Source organism: Metarhizium robertsii (genome assembly GCF_000187425.2).
Source record: "Metarhizium robertsii ARSEF 23 chromosome Unknown MAA_Scf_2, whole genome shotgun sequence".
NCBI classification, from domain to species: domain Eukaryota; kingdom Fungi; phylum Ascomycota; class Sordariomycetes; order Hypocreales; family Clavicipitaceae; genus Metarhizium; species Metarhizium robertsii.
In genome coordinates this window covers 1,747,415-1,770,614 of record NW_011942160.1, presented here as the reverse complement: position 1 = coordinate 1,770,614, position 23,200 = coordinate 1,747,415, and the positions used below count along the sequence as shown (strand labels likewise).

At 53.3% G+C, this 23,200-nt stretch overlaps 7 protein-coding genes across 7 annotated transcripts; 3 read left to right on the top strand and 4 right to left on the bottom strand.

Annotated features, from left to right (window-relative positions):
* Positions 1–417: 417 nt before the first annotated feature.
* MAA_05879 (catalase) lies at positions 418–2,894 on the bottom strand (the record flags this gene model as incomplete). The annotated part of the gene is made up of 6 exons (XM_007823877.1): positions 418–1,265; positions 1,335–1,542; positions 1,600–1,962; positions 2,038–2,278; positions 2,341–2,543; positions 2,610–2,894. The coding sequence occupies 6 exons, from the start codon at positions 2,892–2,894 to the stop codon at positions 418–420; spliced, it is 2,148 nt and encodes a 715-aa protein (XP_007822068.1).
* Positions 2,895–5,961: 3,067 nt separating this feature from the next.
* Positions 5,962–7,980, bottom strand: MAA_05880 (Heterokaryon incompatibility; the record flags this gene model as incomplete). Its single annotated transcript, XM_007823878.1, has 1 exon — positions 5,962–7,980. One exon carries the CDS (start codon positions 7,978–7,980, stop codon positions 5,962–5,964), a length of 2,019 nt encoding a protein of 672 aa, XP_007822069.1.
* A 1,739-nt stretch (positions 7,981–9,719) lies between these two features.
* MAA_05881 (Delayed-early response protein/equilibrative nucleoside transporter) lies at positions 9,720–11,150 on the top strand (the record flags this gene model as incomplete). The annotated part of the gene is made up of 1 exon (XM_007823879.1): positions 9,720–11,150. The coding sequence occupies one exon, from the start codon at positions 9,720–9,722 to the stop codon at positions 11,148–11,150; it is 1,431 nt and encodes a 476-aa protein (XP_007822070.1).
* A 447-nt stretch (positions 11,151–11,597) lies between these two features.
* MAA_05882 (inositol-pentakisphosphate 2-kinase) lies at positions 11,598–13,328 on the bottom strand (the record flags this gene model as incomplete). The annotated part of the gene is made up of 3 exons (XM_007823880.1): positions 11,598–12,421; positions 12,493–12,765; positions 12,941–13,328. 3 exons carry the CDS (start codon positions 13,326–13,328, stop codon positions 11,598–11,600), a joined length of 1,485 nt encoding a protein of 494 aa, XP_007822071.1.
* Positions 13,329–17,123: 3,795 nt separating this feature from the next.
* MAA_05883 (uncharacterized protein) lies at positions 17,124–19,342 on the top strand (the record flags this gene model as incomplete). Its single annotated transcript, XM_007823881.1, has 2 exons — positions 17,124–17,390; positions 17,951–19,342. The coding sequence occupies 2 exons, from the start codon at positions 17,124–17,126 to the stop codon at positions 19,340–19,342; spliced, it is 1,659 nt and encodes a 552-aa protein (XP_007822072.1).
* Positions 19,343–20,603: 1,261 nt separating this feature from the next.
* Positions 20,604–21,504, bottom strand: MAA_05884 (histone acetyltransferase subunit (Yaf9), putative; the record flags this gene model as incomplete). Its single annotated transcript, XM_007823882.1, has 2 exons — positions 20,604–21,190; positions 21,267–21,504. The coding sequence occupies 2 exons, from the start codon at positions 21,502–21,504 to the stop codon at positions 20,604–20,606; spliced, it is 825 nt and encodes a 274-aa protein (XP_007822073.1).
* A 717-nt stretch (positions 21,505–22,221) lies between these two features.
* On the top strand, positions 22,222–23,156 carry MAA_05885 (NAD dependent epimerase/dehydratase family protein; the record flags this gene model as incomplete). The annotated part of the gene is made up of 2 exons (XM_007823883.1): positions 22,222–22,328; positions 22,391–23,156. The coding sequence occupies 2 exons, from the start codon at positions 22,222–22,224 to the stop codon at positions 23,154–23,156; spliced, it is 873 nt and encodes a 290-aa protein (XP_007822074.1).
* Positions 23,157–23,200: the final 44 nt, after the last annotated feature.

Here is a 23,200-nt window from a genome sequence, read left to right as displayed (position 1 = left end):
GTACCATACAATGCCGATGGGGCAACACCTTCATATACAGGGGTTCAACTGACGGAAATGCATGGCATCAACGTTGCAACCAGCTGAGTACGGAGTAAGCTTACCATAATACTACACAACTTACCCGCCTCGAGTGAGAACTAGAAGCAGAGCCCGCCGGCGCACACTCGAATACAATGTAAATAGAGTGACGAGTGTAAGAATTCTAGACAATATGCTTTCCTGATGCCTATATAAGCTTGTCCCAATTACAGATGTTGGCTGACAATACCTCGCGGCCGGGAACATGGCTGACACACCATCACATCAATCATTGTCCATCGTCACGTCAAGGTAGAAGAATAAGTCAATTATCATATATCTGACAACGAAAATCAAACGTCACACTTCATCACATCCATCTCATCTCGTTAACGCTCATTGTCCATCCTGCGCAAACCGATCCGTAAACTTAAACGTGGCAAGACCCTTCTTAAACTCCTCCACGATATCTGCAGGGCCGTCCTTGATGAACACGCCAGCACCCTCGCTGGCTCCAGCAGCCCCTAAAACATCCCTTGCCTTACCCAAGAACCCAACCGGCTTACCCCAGTTGTACCCATCCACGACGATCTGGAGGGGACGGCCGGGCGGGAAAAGCGTAGACTTGTTCTTAGGGTCAAACAGCTTCTCCGCGCCGTCGGTCACGATGATGCCGTCGAAACCAACTGCCTCGGCGCTAGTGTACGTCTGGTCAATGCCGTCAACACGAGACTCGCCGACAGTCACGACAGTGACCTTGCTGGCGCTGAATTGTTCCTTGAGAGCGTTCGCCTGAGTGAGAGAGTCGCTCGACTCGGTCGAGACCAAGACGCCGACGCGGAGGGTGGCAATGGTGGGCAGTTCCTGGCCAAAGATGGAGAGGCCCTGGGTCGTGTTGTCATGATAGTACGTGTCGTCGGGGGCCGGGGCCTCAAGACCCAGCGTTTTGCCAACGCGGACGGCGATGTCGTGGCTGATCCTGTTGAGTTGCACCAAGACGTTCTGCTGCACTTCTCGAGTGAGCCCACTTGTCTCAAACCGGATGGCGTCAATGAGGAATTGCTGTTCAATGGGGGTGATGGAGTTGAAGAACAGTCGAGGCTGGCTCCAGTGGTCCTGGAAAGTGCTGCTTCGGCGTCTCTCGAGAGCACCAGAAGCTTGGCGGCCGGGAGCGGTGAAGAAGCCTTTGCCTTGAGTCCGGTTGGCCTGCTTGGGGAATCCCTTGTTCATCGAGTTGGGAATATCTACTGGCTGTCAATGACTCGCTTGATACCCATGGTGCACAGTAACTCGTCAATCGATCGTAAACTTACAAGGAGCAGTGTTCTTGTGAATCAAGTTCTGCGCAGCACCATCTCTGTTGTTGTTGTGGATAGGAACAACGGGTCTGTTGATGGGAAGCTGCTCAAAGTTGGGACCGCCGTGTCTGTTGAGCTGAGTATCCAGATAGGAGAAAATACGACCTTGCAGCAAAGGATCGTCTGTGAAATCAACACCTCGCACAATGTGTCCAGGTTGATACTAAGTCTTGATTAGCGTCTTATACATGGATGACCACGTTGGCTTCTTCAAGCGTACCATAATCTGCTCCGTCTCAGCAAAGTAATTCGCCGGGTTAGCATCGAGTCTAAGAATGCCGAGAGGCCGCAGGGGAGCAAGCTCCTCAGGGATGATCTTGGTAGGGTCAAGAACATCGAACCCAAAGGCAAGAGCCTGATCCTCATTGATCATCTGGATATTGAGTTCCCACTCCGGGAAGTTGCCAGACTCAATGGCATCAAAGAGATCCTGTCTGTGGAAATCGGCGTTCTTGCCAGCAACGTGCTGCGCCTCGTCCCAGACCATGCTGGCTTTGCCCTGCTTAGTTTTCCAGTGCCATTTTACAAGCTTAGTGTCACCATTCTCATTCACGAGTCGAAAGGTGTGGACGCCGTGGCCGTCCTAAGATGCGTATTAGCCTTGGCACAGAGCAAGCGCCGCGACAGCGTGTGTTGTGTTGATGATTGGCAAACTTACCATGTGGCGAAAACTTCTAGGAATTCCATAACCAGCCATGGCCCAGAACAAGGTATGAAGAGTAGAGGTTTCCTGGGAGAAGAAGTCCCATGCCGTGTCGTGGGCAGTGGCCGCCTGTGGAATCTCGTTGTCTGATCGCGGCTTGACCGAGTGTACGAGATCAGGGAACTGGATTGCATCTTGGATGAAGAAAACAGGGACGTTATTCCCGACAATGTCAAAGTTGCCCTCGTCGGTGTAGCTAATTATATGATTAGCATGCAATTGCCTTGGGCGCTGTCAAAGGGGGGACGGGAAGCTCACAGTCTGACTGCGAATCCGTGAACATCACGAGCAGTGTCCGCACTACCCCTGGAGCCGGCGACAGTAGAGAAGCGGACAAATACCGGTGTCTGCTTATCCTTCGCCCCCAAAAACGACGCAGCAGTGATGTTGCTAAAGTCCCCGTAGCTGGTAAACGTTCCATGGGCGCCGGCGCCTCGAGCATGGACTGCTCGTTCAGGAACCTGTTCAGATACCCAGTTAGCCAACTATCAAATAGCTTACAGTTCCCGACGGTGTAAATCACTTACTCTTTCGTGGTCAAAGTGCGTGATTTTTTGTCGGAATATAAAGTCCTCCAGCAAAGTTGGACCGCGCTCTCCAGCCTTTAGGCTGTTCTGGTCCTCAATAGGACCGCCCACATCGGAAGTAAGAAACACATCACCGTCGTCAACTTCGTAACCTTTAAGGTGTTCGCGAGAGTCGGGACGGCCTTCAGTCCTTGCAGCAAGGCGTCCCGGGTCGGCGAAGGGACACTGGGAAGAAGCTAAGCTGGCCAGCGCCAAAGAAATGGCTACTAAACGTGCTTGAACCATGTTGATGTACTCCGTATAAGACAAGATGAGTAGTGGTCACTAATAGCCTTTTCAACGAGACATGGCTCACCGGAAGTCGTGATTCAGAGCCGTGGTGGTGGCATGGGCGGCGGCCTAGGCTACTTATACATCCAAGACTAGCTCGTTCTCGAAGTCTCATCACTCTGCATGATGGGAAATTGGCGATGAAGCTAAATGGTCAATGACGGAAATGTGTCAAAGGTACCCGCAAGGGTCTGGGCTAGCTTTGAACTGATGCAGGACTCCAAGGGGACCCATGATGTGGAACCAAAGGGTTCGTGTAGATGAGTAGTATTGGAAGGTTGAAGGACGTTGCATTGTACTTTGCGCGTATGTATTCGGTAGAGCACCAAGACTCCCCTGGAATCCTCTTGGGAGAATCTCCCCACGTTGTGTGACGTTGAGTGCATTGAAGCACCCACATGGTTTATCAACAAGGCTCGGATGAGCAGGACAAGCTCCCAAGCCCAAGGTCTTGTCCATGTTTGCATGGGTGGTTTAGACTGACCGTCGATACAACTGAGTTCTGCATGAGCCACTTCGCTGCCTTTGGTCAGGCCAAGCCCGCCTTGCTTTTTCTCTTCAACGAGTTGGTTCGCCATCCGCTGAGATTGCAGCGTGTACGGAGTGTGTAGATAGAATCCCGCTTGCCAGCGCCAGGTCGTAGCTCCTTTCCAATTCCAGGCTTTCATCATCCAGAAACTGCATGGCCCATGAACCTTGTTCGGTTAGGATGGGATGGTTTGACCACCAGAAACATAACCGGCCTGATCTCCACGGCACTATCCCAAGCGTCTGCCAGAGAGACATTCGAATGTACATATCCAGAGCTCTCTCCAGTGTCGATCACTAATACGTTGAAACCCATTGGCCCGGTCATGGGGCCCACGTTGGAGACGGGATGAATGTCGACAGTGATAGGCCCCTGGCAGTTGCATAAAAACAGCCCCCATGGATGGAAGGACAATAACTCGGTATTGGCAATTAGCTCACGGAGTAGAACTTGGCCGGTTGCTCCCCCGAGTCTGCGTGTATCGGTGGCGTTGCTGGCGTCCGAATCACACCACACTCACTCCACCACTTCACCGAATGTCTGCCCGATCCAACGGTCGAACGGTCAAACGGCGTACAGATATCGCCTTCCCGCGCCCAGTCCCCGAGGCATCTCAAACTTAATCCTTAATCGCAGAGCCCTGATGCGCTATGGCGTACCTCTGGGCCCATGTGCCGCCGTGCCAATGAGCCAAAACCCTGCTGTACCGAGTCTAATACGTAAAGTCAAACAATTTAGCTCCATGGTCGCATGGGACGCAAGATTGGCAAGGAGCCGTTTGGCCCATAAAAATGTGATTCAAGCCATGGCGGAAGGCGGTCCGGATGTTGCACAAGGGACATTCCTACCAGTCAAGGACGAGATCCCCAAGGATATTGTCATATTGACAATGCCAATATTGTATGTACGGCTTGCCAGCACGGTGAGTCGCAATCGATTTTGGCTGCATTGTTGGTCAGCACAACATGGACGGCAACAGCCAATAGCCGTCTTGTCAATTATGACGGCCTGATGGATGAAGAGCATCAAGGGCCACCAAGACGGGCCAAGATGTTGCAAAGTGACAAATCACGGCAGATAGCAGAGATAGCCTCCGGGCCCATCCGTAAGCCACCTGCAGAAACCATCGCCACCACGTCAACTAGAGAGGACAGCCGTGATTAGGGCCGCACTACTCGTGTTGTTGTAGTACATGCGTATGTGCCACCGAGTGCTGATTGACAAGGGTGAAGGCCGGGGAACTTTTCACCTCTCACCATGCCCGCGGGTCTTGGCTACCTGCGAGACCAACATGATATATCCCTGCCTTGATGCCAGAAGATCGCACTGCCCAACTGGGACACCGTCGATTATTGCGGGGGGTTCTCTTGGCTTTCCCATTGTGGCCGCCTATTCGCGAAGACCTGTGGGTGACGAGGCCACTATTGCTAAATTTAAAGCTTCGCAGAAGTGATGAGGAACACGTATTATGCAGTCCGTTACACTTCGAACGTCCCTCTTTCGACATGATCCAATATAGCTGGGTCATTCAAGTGGTCCTCCGTCCTGCAGCCAACAGCCGATACAGCTCGCCAGGTCACACTACACACTCCGTTCCATGGCCCAGTTACGGTCAGGTATGATCTTCCATTGCGTCGGTCGCCTCGTGGCAACGTCGTCCAGGATGTACTGATGTACAGTCTGTGTCTTTGTTCCCCGGAATGAAGGTCAACCGGGAAGTAGTTTCAAGCCCATGTGCCTATGGCGTCAATCAGCCACCGGCAAAACAGGAGAAAGCTGGCTTGCCTCGCCGGATATTACCAAAAGAACTGTACTTCCATACCCATTAGCCGGATTCCAAATCAGTCAACGCACAATAGCTGCTTCGCTGCACAAGCCTCGTGGGCAGTTCGCCCGATGTAACCCACTGCCAGGACGAGCATCCGAACCAAAACACAGCACGGACGAAAGCAAGAGCCGCCCACGATGGGTAAAGCCCACGAACCTCGGTGGCGGTTCAGCTTGTTCTTCGAGAGGCAGAGCCAGGTCCGACCGCTACTAGCTTGGTCAGGAAGCGCTTGATAGACGCAGAGTTTTGCGTTGTAAATATTGGGCAAAGATTTTCGACGCCAATTAGAATGGAACTCAAAACTCAGTCCTTCACTTGGGCAGCAAAAAAAAAAAAGGTAAAATAGAGAAATGTTAATTTTTGAATGCACATGTGGCACGGATAGCCCCAGGCAGGCAGGCCTCAAATACGTACAATGTACACCAGCGTCACATGATATGCAATGACAACTTCGACAGAGAAAAAAAAAAGAAAAGAAAAGAAAACACACTAAAGAAGAAAGTAAAGAAAATATACACAGAGGAATACAAGAGATGTCAGAGCTCGACCAGTAAAAGAGCAAGCAAAATTAAACCAAAATATGCCCAAACATCAGATCATACTCCCAATATCATGCAAACCAGCTCGACACCCTCCTCCTCTGCTCTTTCCACGCGGCAATTTTGTTAGCCAAGATAAATGTCAACCTCCTCCTTTGCCTCGACGTCCCAAGCCTTCTGCAAAATATGACCAATGCCTCTCCTATAAGCAACCCCCAATATTCTTTCAATCCACAACACATTGACAAACTGCACTACGCCGTCGTCGTCCATGCTCTCGGAAAACCTGTCCATTGGAAATACATACGAGCCCTTGCGCTCCATGGCGCTCGAAATGGCAATAAACTCCAGCTTCTCCTCGCCATCGTAGTTGGATGATTGCACCCCCAGCCAGCCGTCATGGCTTCGCAGCTCCCCTATCCAGCGGTTGGACCGACTAAAGATGTTGCCAATGGCCACTGGAGGGTTCGGCATGTCCTTGGGCGCCATGGAGATGGCGTAATCGACGTCGAAGAGTGCAGTCGTTGTTCGGAAATAGAGCAGCGGCCCAGGTATGCTTAGCTCCGTAGGTCGCGACTCGTACAGGCCGTCCTCGGGAACATCCTCCACTGGAACAGGGTACTTGAACAGGGTCAAGTCGTCGCTGTCGTGCTTGAAGTGGCTGCCGGACTTGGACCATCCCGGAGGCAGAGCCTGGCCGGCGCCTTTGCGGGAGCGGAATTCGCGCATTCGCAAACCCGTGTTATCAATGGGTGCGGAGTTTGCCCTGTCTGACAGACTCCAGGCCACCATTGTCTTGATGCGGAACGGGTGCGTCGGCTTAAATCTCTTGGACTCTTGCCCTCGCTTTACCGCCTGCGTTTCCTCGACATAGTCCGCCGCCGCCCTCCACAGGGTGAGGTCAACGGGAATACCGTCAAACCACCAGCCCATCCAGGACCATGACGGGAGGAAGGGCGGACGAGACATGGCGCGTCGTCGAATCGTCGCTTGGGGTCTCCAGAGCAGGGCAATGTCAATGAACATGAGAGGCATGCCGTAGGCGAAACCACCTTGGAAAATGCGAGACAATACGTGCGTGACGCCAGCAAAGGCCCTGATTGAGTCGTCAACTATTGTAAGCCTCCTCATACTATAGTCCATGGCCAGGCGAGCATATTCATCCATGTCGGGCCACTCTGTGTGTTGAAATGCGAATGCCGCCTCGGACAATCGATTCGTGCAGGCAGGCTTTTTACCACGAAGTATTTTGGTCATGTTTGCGGCATTTCCCTGCCATAGGTCGCAGTGGCATTCCCAGGTGACGGCATCTTCAAAGAAGAAGACTGCTCGTCTCGAATAGACAAGCTCCTGCAGTGTCCAGCCCCTCGTGTTCCATTTTGACGACAGCAGCAGGTCATTATGGTCTGGGTTTCCCTGTCTTGGGGCCCGAGAAGGCCGGCGCGGATCCAGGGGAAGCAGGCCTGTGTGAACATCGCCGTACGCGGAAATAATGGTCAGACAGGCGTTGGCAAACACATAGGCCATGTGTTCAATGTGCTCGGACTTGTCCTGTTCATCATCCTGGACTATGCACATGCGATCGACCCAGAGATAGCGTATCCCAAGCTTTCTAGAGAGCCACATGGCATCGAGGATGGTTTGCGGCACGCCCTTGTCAGGCAGGCTGAGCTGGTAGGCATCGAGGTTGGTGGTCAACAGCTGGGCGGCGGCGTCGGAGCCGGTGTCTCGCGGGTTCGAGACTCCCCAAACATAGCTGAGGGCCGAGTATCTGTCGGCGGGCTTGGAGCGGACCAAGCAGCGTTCATCGCAATCTATCAGGTGAATTGGGCGCCAGGTCGGGGCGTCACGGCTGTCCGTGCCGCTGCAGTGCCTGCCGTGCTGGGTATTGCATGTGCTGAGCCATTCGCGAATGCGCGGGATGGGAGACTGCTTGGCCGAGGCCGAGGCGGATGTCGATGTCGATGTCGATGTGCGACGCTGCACGGCAGCCGATGTTTCCTTGCGGGCTTGGTTGAGGGAGCCGAGGATGCGGTCTGTGATGCTCAGACGTTTGCTGTGCTGTGACGGGTCGCGGTCTCGCTCGCGGTCTCGGTCACGATCCCGCGCTCGGTCGCGCTGCGGGGAGTGAGCCGGCTCAGGCATGGCTGGTGACCTGGAAGAATGCGCGCTCGCGCGAGGGAATCATCACAGGCTGGCGGCAAACAATGGCAATATGCATGTTTGTCGTGTGCCATGGCCCAAGCAACGGCAAGGAGGCGTCATGGTGTGGATGGTGTGGATGGTGCGGGTGCTGCGCCGAAGCTGCCTGGCGTCATGAGCTTTCAGGTCCCGTCAGCCGCAGCCCAGCAACCAGACAGGAGCCCAAAACAGCTTGCATGTGAGGTCAGGCACCACATGTGCACATGGCTGGTGCCGGACTACAGTGGGTGTACAGTGCTAGTCTGGTAGCAGTCGGCAACATTGAATAGAAATCACTGCCACAGCGGAGCTCGGGCGCCATGGAATATTCGAGGGCGCCAGACATGAGCAGACACTGGCCCGTCCTGTCGACTAGCTCCCGTCAACGCGAACAAGGCTGCGGTCTTTGTCTCCTTCTGCGACGAGCCGCTGATTGGCTACTATTACATCATCTACACTGGAGACGGACTAGGAACGGCCTTGTCAACCAAAAAAAAAAAAAAAAAAGGGCGTTGGTGTTGCTGTTGCCAAACATTTCAACGTGTTTACAGAGGGTCATTTATTAGCAAGGTTACAATAGTCTACATGGAATAGTCCTTCAACATTAAAGCCCAACAGACATCAGCGGTGGAAGAATAGGGCATCAACAAAGGTGAAAAACGTGTCTTCCTTGTCCAATTGGACAACCTCTCGTACTGTGGTCTTGCCTGTTGTGGCATTATCGAATGATTCTCCTCCATCAACCCAGCTTGATATGATTCAGCAAGCATGTGGAGAACGGTTTCTTCGTTGGGTACTATGTAAGGCATCAGTGTTGGATTAGGAAATTTTGGCAGAATTGAGTCTGCTTTTTTGCCCACAGAGGTGTAGATGGTGACATGTCGGCATCGACATCAGCCCCAGCGTCCAGGAAGACATGCAGCACTTGGACCTTGTCACAGCTAGCTGCCTAGCAAGACGTCGTGTCGCTGGCGTGAACAGCGGTGACTGTGGATTTGGCGACATGCACATGTGGTCTTCTAGGTTGATGAACACTCTGCGATATGCTTGGAAGCGGTGTTTGCTTGATAATTGGAGTTTGGTGCGTCTACCGAGTACGGGCACGTGCAGTGAGTTTTTACTACTAGTGTCCAGGCCGGTATGTGCCCGAGTTCGCCGCATCCAGATCCCCGCGCCGTTATGATTTGAACGTCTCTGTCCAGTCTTGTCATTACCCGATGCGCTATTGGCTCTGCCTCACAAATGTGACATATGCGCAACTTCTCAGCATAAAAAATCATCACAACCAAATAACATGTAATAGTAAATTACTTAGCACGTCTCGTAAAAAAGGTGGAAAATATTCTTCTGTCCCAATCCAAATCCACCGCGTCAGTCCGACAGCTCCGATGTCCTCAAGCTGCCTCACATCGACGGGCGCACAGTGGAGACACCAACGCCCAAGCCATCGACCGTTGATCCTAGTGCCGCTCAAGTGCTAACGCCTGGCACCTGACATCATCACCATCATCATCACCATTTCTTGTCCACGTGCAGCTTCCAAGTCGCTAGTGGTCATGTATACGACCTAACTGCCCAGGTAGCTTCATCCTCCTCATACGCCGGGACTGCGAATTCCGACCACCGGCTCGTCTCCCCTCAAAACTGCCACTTGCGCTTTCGACACCATCGCCAGACCCAGACAGCATCACCTCAAGTCAACCATGGATCGTTCAAGACCCATCGGCCGCTCCCAAGCAGAGGAGTATGAGCCTCTCGCAACCTCGGACGACGCGGCGCTGGAGTCGTCCGCCATCCTCCGCGACACCGACTTGGTTCCCTTCTCATGGATCGAATACAGCATCTTTGGCATCCTCGGCGTCGCCATGTTATGGGCCTGGTATGCCCTCTCTGTCCCTACCTTGTCTCTCAAACCGCAACCGCAACCGCAATCGCAATTGCTAACCACGACGAACAGGAACATGTTCCTCGCCGCGGCGCCCTACTTCTCCTCGCGCTTCGCCGCCGCACCCTCCATCCAAAGCACGTTCCAATCCGCCATCCTCACCGTCTCGACAATCACCAACCTCTCGGTGCTCCTCATCCTCAGCAACATCCAATACTCGGCCTCGTACCCATTCCGCATCAACCTCGCCCTCATAATCAGCACCGTCGTCTTCGCACTCCTCACATGCTCCACGACCTTGTTCCTCGGCGCCAGCCCCAGCGCATACTTCGCCTTCCTCCTCGTAATGGTCGCCCTGTCGTCCTGGGCGACGGGGCTCATACAAAACGGAGCCTTCGCATTCGCCGCCAGCTTCGGAAGGCCCGAGTACATGCAGGCCCTCATGGCGGGCCAAGGCGTGTCGGGGGTTCTGCCGGCCGTAGCACAAGTCACGTCCGTATTGCTGTTCCCGCCCGACAAGAGCGCAGCAGGCAACGCCGCGAGTGGAGGCGAGACGTCCGCCTTTTTCTACTTCCTCGCCGCGGTGGTGATTTCCGTCGTCACGTTCGTCGCCCTCGTCCCTCTTGTCCGACGGCACAATCGCCGCGTCGAAGACAAAATGGTACAGCGCATGGCCGAGTCCATCAACAGCATTGAGGAGGCGGAGCGCGCCGCCAGAAAAGTTGTGTCCCTGTGGACGCTCTTCTTCAAGCTGCGCTGGCTGGCTGTCGGGGTGGCAGTCACCTTTGCCGTCACCATGTTCTTCCCTGTGTTTACCGCCAAGATCCACTCCGTTCAGGAGGGCGCGGGTGCCATATTCCGGCCGGCGGCGTTTATTCCTCTCGGCTTCGTGTTTTGGAACTTGGGTGATTTGGGTGGGCGCATTGCCACCGCGATGCCCTTTACGCTCAAAGACCGGCCGGTTGTCTTGTTCCTGTGTTCTGTCGCACGGGTCGCCTTCTTGCCGCTGTACCTCTTGTGTAACATTGGTGGGCGGGGTGCCGTCGTGTCAAGTGACTTCTTTTATCTCTTTGTTGTACAGCTCACCTTTGGCCTCACCAATGGTTGGCTGGGCTCGAGCTTCATGATGGCCTCGGGGGAGTGGGTTGACGAGGGAGAGCGGGAGGCAACAGGCGGGTTCATGGGCTTGTGTCTCGTGATAGGTCTCACCGTGGGCAGCTTGTTGAGTTTCACCATTTCGGATATATGAAGCTGATGATGTACATATGACGTATTCATGGGATAAACGGGCGTTGGTTGATAATTTTAAAAAATATTACGTGTATAAGAATATTTTTGTAGAAATAAGACTTGAGCAACCCGGAAATTTCTTTTTTGAGCAGAAAAGAAGACGCGAAAAAAAAAATCCAGACCAGGAAAGGACCCCTATTTGCTGTCCACGCAGCCGAATTCCAATGCAAATGTTTCCCCCATCGCCATCAACGGGGAGGGGGCCCCTGTGCAGTCTCCCAACGCCGAGCTAAGTCTGATAAGAGCCGAGTCTGATTATGATGCTACCCAACGCCTCATTCATGATGGATTGCCGTCCACGATGGAGGTCAGTGCGTACACTGACGCCTTGGTAATACAAATCCTGTTGAAGAAATTGACAGGGAAAATTATAAAACGCCTAGAATCAAGCAAAAGCTGCCCGTCTTCATGATGCCGACTTTTTACGCGCCGGTCTGGTGAAATCCGGCGCCTCCTTCTTATATGGTTCCAGAATTCGCTTCAAGACGGCTGTGTTCGTCTGATATCTGTGAATCTTGGTCCCCGGGGGGGCCTGCAATGGAAAAGCATGCTGTTGCGGGTCAGTGGACCGGTCTTCTTTGGAGTCGCGTATCTCGATGATGGCCATGTCCTTTTTGGACACTGTCGGCATGTGCTCGAGGAGGCAGAGCGTTGGCGGCCGGTAGAAGGTGCCATCGCAAAGGATCCATTCGGCTGTATAAAACCCCTTCTCGATGAGTTCTTCCTCGACGCCTCGCCACCGTTCAAATTTGACCTGGGGGTCCTTCCAATCAAAGTCGCCAAACCTAATCCGCACCGACGGCGTGCATTTGTGTATCTGGGCAAAGCATGTGCAGTCGCGGAGGGTCATGGCCAGGGGGAAGAATGGATCCGACGAGACGGCATACAATGGACCGACCGTGTCGTGAATGTCCTGCTGCGCCTTCAAGTCGCGAATGGCGGGATGGGTTGGGATGGCCCCCAGGGCCTCCAAGTAAAACTCCTTGCTACCCTGGTTTTCAAGATGCGGGGCCATTCTGAACGGGGAGCGGACTGGCCAGGGTGAATCCGAGCTGATGAGAGCCAGAGGACATGGTTTCTGTTCTGGTCGTGCTTTATTCCTTGACAAGTCCTTGACGAGGTTGCGCAGCTCCATGGCGCACTGGCGGCATCTGATGGCGTTCTTTGGCGCAGAGGGGGACTGCGACAGCCACTTAGGCTTAAACTCGACGAGAGTACAGGTCTCTGGATCTGTAAATGGTTTCCTGTCAGCTCATGAGGATGGGCATGTGCAGGGGGGTTTGCCAAAGTCGTCATCCTACCTTGAGGTCGCATGTCCTCTACGAGGAACCCCAAGTCGGTCTCCCCGACATATGTCCCTTTGAACTTGTCCTTGCGGGTGTGGTCTATAGCTCTCAAAAGGTTGTTGAGCTCTTGGATGATGCCCGTCTTATGGAGCATGACCAGCTCCTGGTTTACTACGTGGTCGCCGAGGATGGGTTTGATTGTGGTCTGGAGGAACTGCTGCTGATAGACATAGTTGTAAGTCGGCGCAGCTCCGAGCGAGGGCACCTTGGCAACCCTCAAAAGATATCCTACCATGTCTTTAGCGCCATGTTATTGCAGAGTGTTTTTCTATTTTTTTTTTCCTCTATATCCTTTTTTTTTTTTTTCCTTTTTCTTTTCCCTTTCCTGGTTGGAGCAAAAAAGAAAAAAAAAAGAGAGAAAAAGAAAAAGAACAAAAAAGGGTGTCGCCAACATCTCTCTCACCTTTAAAGTCACGGCCGGCACGATCGCGAGGCGGGACTTTTATCTCAAAGACGGCATTCGCGGAACCTTCGCCGACCAGTTTTACAGGCTTGGTGCCAGAGGGAAGTCGCTTGAGGCATTGATGATGGTGCTGTCCCAAGCAGTTCATGGGACATGGTTCGCTGCCGAGGACCTTGAGGATGGCCATATCTTGGGGAGTCAACCAGCCACCGTCATGGTCACGGCCGGATTCATGGTCTTCTATAGCGTCAGCGACGGAGCCATGGTTGGAAACGGGAGTCTGGGCGAGATCAGATGAGTTGTCATCGAAGCAAGGCTCGGCGGCGTCGCCTTGATTGGAAGCAGATTCTTCGCTGCTGGGCTGGGGTGGCACAAGATGCAAGGCCATGATTGGAGCCCCCGACCCTGCAGGATGCTGCAAGGCACTGCAACAACGGCGAGGGGGCACACTGCAGGGCTGGCTCAATGGCTCAATGGCTCGATAGAAGGCTCCAGACGTCCAAGGTCTCGTGGGCCGAGGACAAAGAGACGGCAGCTGCTGGGGGGGGTGGTTTGGACTTGGGGGTTGCTCAAGGACCAGCTGAAGAGGGCATCGGACGGTGCGTCTTGCGAGGCCTCATGACGCGAATGGGGCGGTTGAGATGACGGGGGATGTCGAGATGTCGTCTGGCGGAGCAGCCGGTGAAGATGCGAAATAATATGAAGACGGAGAGTGGCGAGTGGACTGTACTCCGTACGCGCCGTGTATATGTACTTTTCACGTTGGATGCAAGGTTTACCTTTGTTACTCGATGGATGGTAAGCCAGGCCAGCTCTAAGTTATAGAGCACTTGACTAACGAGTCAACGGTCTGGTCCGATGTGCGGTCATTTAAGCCACTTGCACGAGAAAGTGGCTACATGTACCGACAGAGGTACGCCATTGTGCCCGAGTGGACGGGGTTCAGTTGGTTCAGTTGAGTCAACAGTTCCATGTCCAACTAGAATGTTGGCTCTAGTCTCTCTAAGCACTTGGTAGATGTCAAGGTCCAGTCCCGTCTGGTCAGCTCGAGTGGTTCTTGGCCAGCACCAAGTGACCTGGCTGGAGCAGACGCCGCCGAGACTTGGCTCGATTGAGCTTGAGCCTGAGCCCGGCCGCCCTGGCACCTGGCATCTGGCACCTGGCACTGGCCGATGCACTCGCGACTTGACAAGGCAGCCTCCAGTGCTGGTCACTCACTCAGTCACCCAGCCAGGCACCAGACACCAGCAGCATACAGTGGCGTCCACGTCCCTGCAGATGATAGTACATCGTTGCCAAGTCCAGTCCAGTCCAGTCCTCCTTTCTCGGCTGATGCGTCGACCAGTTCGTGCATCCACGCCTCTGGCCATGTCTCGTATTTTGACGGCTGGGTTCTGGATGCATCAAATGCATGTCAATGGCCAGCTGTTGGCTGCGTGCCAAGTGCCAGAAAGCCAGAACCCAGCAAGAAGCGGTCTGGGGTGCTCCGTATGTATGTACATGCACACCGTCGACACATACATACAACGCAGCCAAGGGGAGGGGGGACCAAGGTTATCAATGGTGGTTGCTAACACCAGACATACTAATGTTAGCATCGCGTTTGTGCGTAGTTGTGTGGAGAGTACTTGGGTGATGGATGATGTATCATAAGTAGACGACGGACGACGGATGATTGTACTACTAGTAGTAGTAGACACCGAGGACGGAGCACACTTGAGCAATCAATTGAGGAGCGGCGCCAGTTGTCTCGGCATCCACCCGCTAATTGATTGATCTCGAGCCAATCTAACAGTTTGATAAGTTGGGCACGGAGTGCAGACTGGAAATTTTGAATGCATACCGAGAGGCCTTGTCCACCACAAAGAAACGTACATGACCAGACATGAGCCCCTGAGGCAGCACAAAGGGCTCTTTATTATTGGTGTTTTTATTATTATTATTTTTGGCCGACGTTGCACAGCTTTCCTCGGCACAAGTCATGGTTTCACCGAGTCATACTATTAATCGATCTCGATGCAGCACAACGCCAACACTGCCCTGTCGCGCCTTGAAGCACGTGAAAGGGGATTGGCTGGTTGTCATAGAGGGCAAATATCCCACCAACATGTCACTTGGCTTTCTTCCACTACTGTGTTGGGTTGGAACATTGAAGGCACAGGTGTACTCCGTAGATGGTATGCCTTGTAGGGTTGGCGAGACGGCTAGATCTGTCGTCGTCTACCGTCCTGCTGCAAGCCCGGCTCGCCGATGCGACTCAAGTGATGTCATAAATATAAAGGCCGCCGCTGGGTTTGGGGAGGTTTGCTTGGGCGTCGTGGAGCAGCAGGCGATTGGCAGACTCGGCCTTGGCTCTGCCATGACATGGCTGGTCGTTCCCCAGAACTCCATGTCAGCTTTGGTTTGGCGACGGTGCATGCATGCATGGCCGGAAAGAAGGAAGCTCGAAAGAAATTTCAGAGCCTCCCGACGCCTTGGACAGCACTTGAGGCGTCCAAAGTTGTACCACCTGTATAAAATTTAAATTGACTAGTGCTAGTTGTACCAGTAGTAGCAGTAATACGGAAAAAAAAAAGGAAAGAGGAAAAAGGAAAAAAAGTCTCAGACCCAGCCAATCAAAGGGTTCTTGCCATGGGTTGGGCCTGTTTCGAAACTACTCTGTACGAGTACAAGAGGAACCTACGAAGCTGTCGCACAACTTGATGCAATTGCTTGGTAACCAACGGAAAATCAACACAAGACCATGGCGTCTTGTCCAGCCGCATCCCACGTTAAACACGTTTTCTCTCAGCTGTGTCCATCTTTTCACACAAACCACTGACGCTGCCAGCTTTGGAACACAGGCGACTTTATTGTACTCGGCTATCTCGTGCGGGGGGAAAGAGGCTCGGCGAGGCTCGGAGGAGATGCATGCGTGTCTTGCGTAGCATCTGGCCAAGGAACCGAGAGCCAAGAGCACTGGCAACGGAGGAATGGAGCTTATGCAACCACTTGTGCTTACTCCGTCCAGCTGGCTATCGATAGTGGTTCCACGATAACGTGCATCACGCGAGCTGACGCCGCAAATGCCAACGACGCGATACCACCATCAGATGACGGAGCCACGCCTGCCCCGGAGCGCAAAAACAGCCGCCCAGGACGAGGAGAGTGAGGGCAGAGGGCGTGGTGGTGTGTCATGGTTGGGTCACCGAGTTGGTTGCCAGCAACAACAACAACAACACGTGCTAGTGCGATGCGTGATGCGGAATGTCATACACTGGTACCAGCGTGGGCGAAGGAACTGCAAATAAACACGAGCCCGGAGCTATCCAGGTAGGCATGTACATAGGGCTGCGATGAACATGTTTGCTACCGCACTGGACGCGTTGACAAAGTCCATCTCCGAGACCTCTGGTCACGCTGAACGGTGAGACGGCTGGGCCCAGCTAGGCGCATAACGTCAATTCAATATAAATCAGCATCCAAGCATTATGCTCGCTGAACAACAATAGTACCTAGACACTTGATGCAAGGGGGCTTTTGCTTTTGAGGAACCGCTCTCCACCCAGCATAAAGACGCTGACTTCCCGGTGTTGTTGTATTGCTCGATGATGGTACATGGAGTCATGGTCATGAACACGACGCGGACATATTGGTGCAATGGAGTCCAGTTCCTTCCTCCATGTCTGCGCTCAACGCCGCTTAGTGGGGTTACCCCGGCAAGAGGCGCGCTGAACACTGCACAACCCATCAAGGCGGGGGACCACACATGTCAAGGTCCACCATGCACGCAGTCTGGCTGACCTGAGGCCAAACGGCCCTTGCCAAGGCGCAAATATTTTTCCAGATTGATTTTTCGGCAAAGTGACCCAGGCATGTGCTGCCGGCAAGCCGCGCCCGCTGCCATCGACTCTAATATTCCCGCCACCCGATGGATGGTCGCGTCACAACGTTTGAACCTTCCAACCGTCCAAGTGCTCCCTCAACTCCTCGCGAGCTGAAGCGTCCTTCGCTGTCTGCCTCCCGACTCCTATCGACCTTGAATACCTGCCCAGATATCGTCGTATTCTAATAAGCCCAGCGGACTGCCTCGCACCACCCACGCATCGCCCCGGGCTTGGTCTTTTGCCGAAACAGCCGCAACCGGTTTTGCGCCGCGCATCTCCCTGCCGCATGACTGCGAGACTATCATCGCCATTTCAACATGGCCTTCAACTTCAACTGGTCGCCGCTTACTGCGGACGCTGAATTCTACCGTCGAGCCCGTGATTTGCTCACAACGGCCCTGAACAAATCCCCCAAGCCGCCCATCATCGTCGACGATATCCTCGTGAGCGAGTTCAACTTGGGCACTGTGCCGCCCGACCTGGAGATTCTCGAGATTGGCGACCTCGCCGAAGACCGATTTCGCGGCATATTTAAAATGTGCTATTCCGGCGATGCTTTCCTGACTTTGAAGACACGGGTTCAAGTACGTCGAATCACTTTGTTTCGCGCCGTTTGGTTTCTTTTTTTCCCGACTTTTTTTTTTTTGATGCCTCCGAGAATGCCCGGCTACCTTCCGTTCCCCCACGCAGGACCATGCACATCATCACAAAACAATGACAAAAGCAACGACATCTATTGATTCCTGTTGCTGCAATACAAGATCCGTTTTGTTTACCAGTGTAAAACGGTTTTGTCCCCCTGATTCACGCCGTTTCGTGTGAGCCCCAAGCTCCAAAAAGTCTTTTGGCCGCGCCGGACAAAGCTGTCACAGCATCTGCACCTCGGTTTCTGCATCCAGCTTCGCAGCATATTCTTGTCTCTCACAACAAACATCGCGCTTGGACGTCGCCGCAACGTCCTCGAGACGTGTGCGCGACTGTCCCCCCAATTGAAATTAACCCTTACAAACATTTATGCGCAACACGCTCTGGTCGGGGGCGTCGCGTAATGCAAGGAAATGACCACGAATGACCAGGTGCCCCGTACCAGGGGTCCATCCCAGTCAATAGATTGCTCTGCTAACGAACGAGCTTCTAATTATAGGCGAATCCATTAAACACCTACCTCTTTTCCAAACCGTCCTTCACCTCGCCTCAGCCTCTGGCAGCCGCTTCGGGTCTTACTATTCCCCTCTCAATTACCTTGTCGGACATACAACTCTCCGCTTTCATCATTCTGGTCTTCTCCAAGCAAAAGGGCCTGACCTTGGTGTTCCGAAATGACCCGCTCGAGTCTCTCAAGGTCTCGTCGACCTTTGATTCCATACAATTCGTTCGCGATTACTTGCAACGCACAATTGAGCAGCAGCTCCGCAACCTAATGATGGACGAGCTTCCCGCCATCATCCACAGACTCTCTCTGCAGCTGTGGTGCCCTGACCAGGCCAACAAGGGCACCGAGACACCAACGGAAGACGCTGATGTAAAGGGCGCCGACCCGTTTGCAAGTCCGCCGCTGGACCCCGTCGATGCGAATGGGAATCTTTTGGATTACAATACCGTTTCGGAGCTCACTTTGAACGGCGGTGGTGAAGTGCCATACTTGTTCTCGCAAAAGAACTTGCTTCGTCTAGCCGCATTGACGGATTCACATCGAACGCTGTCTCTCTTTACCCCAGGCATCAATGAGGTCGTTTTCCGCGCCTGGTCTGGTTTTGGTGACCGTTCCGAAGCTGCCAGCCCTCCTTTTGCTACTCCGAGTCTCGCCAGGACTTCATCATTCCCCACTGGAGGCAGCACCACCTATACATTTTCCGATTCAGGAAGCACAGCTCATGGATACTTGCCATCGAGACCATCCTTCGTAGGCTTGAATTCTGCCGCCAACGGCGTCGCCCACGGTGCCAACCACCGGTCAAGACCTGGTCGAAAGAAGAAAACCAGAGTCGTCAACCTTCGACGAGCCAAGTCGGAAGCCGGCTCCTCTGATGTCACTTCATCAGAGGACGTTTCCGAAACCGCCTCAGTCAACGTCCCATCATCAGAACCTGTCATGTCGACCTCCATCCCCGAGGAGCCCGCATCCGACGGAGCAAGGGTTGAAGGAGTGCCTACTGGCAAGGTTCGCTTCAGACCTGCTCACAGGGAGCACGTCCTACCCATCCGCCAGGCCCTCATGTCCGACATATACAAGAAGAAACTCGAACAAATGGCCTCGACCCAGGAAGAGGTGAAAACCCCCGAGTCTCTCATCAATACTTATGGCATGATTACCGAAAAAGCTCCTTTCGACAAGAATGGCAACCCTATCCGCGACCAACAATCTCAAGCAAGCAACTCGTCCGACACGTCATCTGTCATCCTCGAACAGGCATGGATTATGAAGATGGCCGGCGAAATCGCCCGCCGTGTATATGACGAGAAGAACCGCCATCAAGGCATTTGGGAAGAAGGGGAGAGTGCTCCCCCTCCTGCCTATGAGGCTGCAACTCACTAAGCCAACCCAAACTAGATAATGCGGCATGCATGAAGTATACTTGTACATGGTTGAGTCACTCGCTGAGACTAGCGTCTCTTACTCTCATTTACAATCTCCCAGCACTATACAATGTACAGGTGTTTGGAAAGCACTTTCCCTTGCGCCTTTATTCTTTCGGAAAACACAACACCATCGAAATTTACATATACCATGAGCGTTTCTGAGCGTTGTAATATTATTGGTTCCATGATTTAAGCCGTCATTTTTTATACTATTTCCCCCTTTTTTTTTGGATTCTTATACCCGTGCAGGAATCAGATGAAAGGAGAGGGTTGGGAATATTCGTTGAATCTCCCCCATCTTCTCTGGATCGAGATGACACGCTGTCCCAGGCGGACAGGCGGGTCAAAGGGTTGTGTTTCGATCGAATTTTTGGGTTGGGGCGGGTAATAAAATGGGATGGGATGCGTTGTGAGCGGAAATGGAGATATAAAGGGATGATATTTGGAGTTGGTGTAGGATTTACAATGGCAGAGAGAGGGACGCTCGGGTCGTGGTGACGTGATACCAAGGCAAAAACTCCAATCTTGATACTATCAACTATTAATATGGGCCATCTGGTGTGTATTCTTGTGAATGTCTACCAAAGTTGTTAATGGGCCTAACTGTGGCCATTTGCGATCTAATCGCCAGTGTATTCCATCTACATGTGCCTGCGTCGTCTCGATTACTAGAGGTTGCAGAGATCATTTCTGAACTCCCTGTATCGTCTATACATGCTGCATATTAAGCAATGTGGACAGAGCAAGGACGATAACGCCCACGTCGTGATGTTGTTATTCTTGCTGCGCAGACCTTATTCTGTCCATCCTTATATATTGAATGGGCTCCTGGGCTAGTTCTTACACCCCTTACCCGTTGCTCATAATTCTCTCTCACAGCATTCGTGAATATACGACTGAGATCTGGCGCTGTGTGGATACCGTTGACCCTGGATGTATCTCTTGGTGGGCTTGGAGAACCATCTTCATCGAGCGATGAGATAGCATCTACCCACAGGATATGACTCGTTATCGAGACAATGGAATGGTGTGATGTAGGTCTCGGATCAACGCGTTTCCGAGCGAGATTCACCTTTTTGGAAGGTTCAGACATCTCTGTGTGTTTTTGAGCCCGAAATGTCTGTTCCGTGTTCCCTCGGCAGGCATCGACGGCAAGTCTTGCTGGGTTTCGCGCACTGAAGTTCATCAGCGTTTAGCCAGCGTCTGTCCCTTGCCCTCTAGACAGGTTTCGCCGCCGCCGCTGCCGCTTGATTCTCAGCCTTGAGCTTAGCCAGCAGTTCTTCCTTGGACTTGAGCTCCGACAGGATTTGCGCGGCCATTTTCTCCGTCTTGGTTTGCGCCTCCTTAAGCTTTCGTACCTCGGCGGCTTCAGTCTCGCGACTAAACGGTTGTCCAGGCCGGTTGTGGTTCGGGATCATGGCTGTATGCTCCCACACCTCGCCGCTATCGGGGGCCGGTAGCGGCGGTGGTGCACGGTTTTTGCCCTTTCCCTTTCCCTTGCCAGATGCTCCAGATGGCTTCCAGCCTTTGGGCACGGCCCCAGATGTCAGGATTTGGTAGAATGCTTCGTATGGTTCGTTGAAAAGCTGCTCCTCGTAGCTCCAGGACCGAACCTCTCCATTCTTGGTCACCATTGACTGCTTCTCCTCTTCTGTCCGGCCGAATGGATGGAGACGGAGATAGTGGTACATGGTCTGGGGTTTCTCGCCTGAGTCGTTGACGTAGTACAGCTTGATGGTGATGTCGAATTCACCCCATCCTGTCTCGTTGACTACAAAGGGCTTCCCCTGCTCACCCTCGATCACTGGGTTGGGTTGGTTAGCGTCTACTTCCATGGAGGGCTAGGTCTTCTTTGGCAACCACAGGTGGGCAAACCGTACTCCGCACGTAGTTGGGAATAGATTCGTGCAGCTTGAACTGAACTCGGCGTAGCCAGTACGTGATATCTGTGTCTTCCAGGCCTTTCACAAACACCTGCCATGAATGCGTATGGTTGTCTGGCGTGCCGGGCGGCTTGGGGTTTGTCTCGGAGAAGGGAATGGCAGTGGTGCCGACGATAAAAGGCCGTCGCACCTGCGTCAACTTGACGCGTTTACCGAGCTGATTCGAAGGGGCCATGGTGGCGGGCGGCGGAGAAAATTGGCAAACACAGAGCAATCGACGGTTCAATTGATGATGGATGTGCTTCGGCCGTCAGACCTGATGCGCCTTATGGTGGTGGTGCGGAATGTCTAAGTTGCGACAGGCAGATAAAAAAAAAAAATAAGGAATAAGCATTGACTGATGGAGTCTGTCAGCCTTGTGAGCTAATACTAGTCTATGGCATCCAGCCAATCCCGTCGCGACAGTGGCACAGGACGCCCATGGCCGGGAATAAGGCTCCAGCTTACAATACACAGTAATCGTCCGCTGTCAAATCAAACTGATGTTCAAATCCTTCATTTCACTGACAAGGTATTAAAAAAAAAATCAGGCTATTGATTTTGTGAATTATGCATCAGCCTGCTACGCGTTAAACTCGCATGGCATGTGTGTCACTCTGCGAACTGGACCCCAAACTGGACCCCAGGGCAAAGCTCCCAGTCATCCCTGCACAAGCTGGGGCGTCAACGTATGATCTCATGACTTTTTATACCAAGCGCCATCCTCGAATCCTGAAGCTTTTCATCCAAACCATAGCTTCAACCGGCTCAATCGTTTCCTTTTCCCCCCCAATTCATTCAACAAGGTGTGATACAGCTGCCAGCAAGCTCGACATCCCCCCAAAGTGAACACAATAATCCATCCTAGCTCCCCGAACACAGCTCCGACAGCCGAAGCGTCCCTCATCAAACCATGGCGGCCGCGGCAACGAGGCTCGTCGTCTGCGGCGGAAGCGGCTTCCTAGGTTCCCGTATCTGCAAGTACGCCGTCGCCCGAGGATGGGAAGTCACATCAATAAGGTAAATCGGCCCCCCCTCCCCCTAAGCTTCCGTTCATTGACACGCCCGGCCCTTCCTTTCAGTCGATCAGGCGAGCCAAAATGGGACTCGGTCACCTCGTCGCCTCTCCCACCATCCTGGTCACACAAGGTCTCGTGGGAACGCGGCGACATCCTCCGCCCCGTGACGTACGCGCCGCTGCTCAAGGGCGCAGACTATGTCGTACACAGCATGGGCATCCTCCTCGAGGCAGACTACAAGGGCATCGTCTCTGGGAAGGAGTCGCCGCTCACCGGCCTGCAAAAGATGTTCTCCCCAGTCCGTGAGCGTGGCACCAACCCGCTGGATAAAAAGGCCGGCGAGGATATCAAGCCGCCTAATCCCACCGACCAGTTCTCATACGAGGTCATGAACCGCGATAGTGCCGTCGCCCTGGCCAAGCATGCCGCGGCGGAAAAGGCCAGCGCCTTTTGCTTCATTTCCGCCGCTGGAGGTGCGCCTATCATGCCCCCGCGGTACATCTCCACCAAGAGACAGGCCGAAGTTGCCATTGCGACGAATTTCCCCGAGATGCGTGGTGTCTTTGTGCGGCCACCATTCATGTATGACAGCTCGCGCAAGATCACCATGGGTATGGCTGCCATGGCTGGCGCTGGCACACTGTTCACGAGAATGACGGGAAATTACTTGAAAGATTTCATGGGCGCTGCTGGCACAAAACCGCTCCAGGTTGACACGGTTGCAGAGGCGGTTGTGGAGGCACTCAGTGACGAGACAGTCAAGGGACCCGTCGAGGTTCCTCAGATTGAGGAGCTAGCGAATAAGGGATGGCGGAAGACTATGTTGTAAGATTGTGTGCCCAAAAATGCACAAGGTGAAGCTCTTTAGACTGT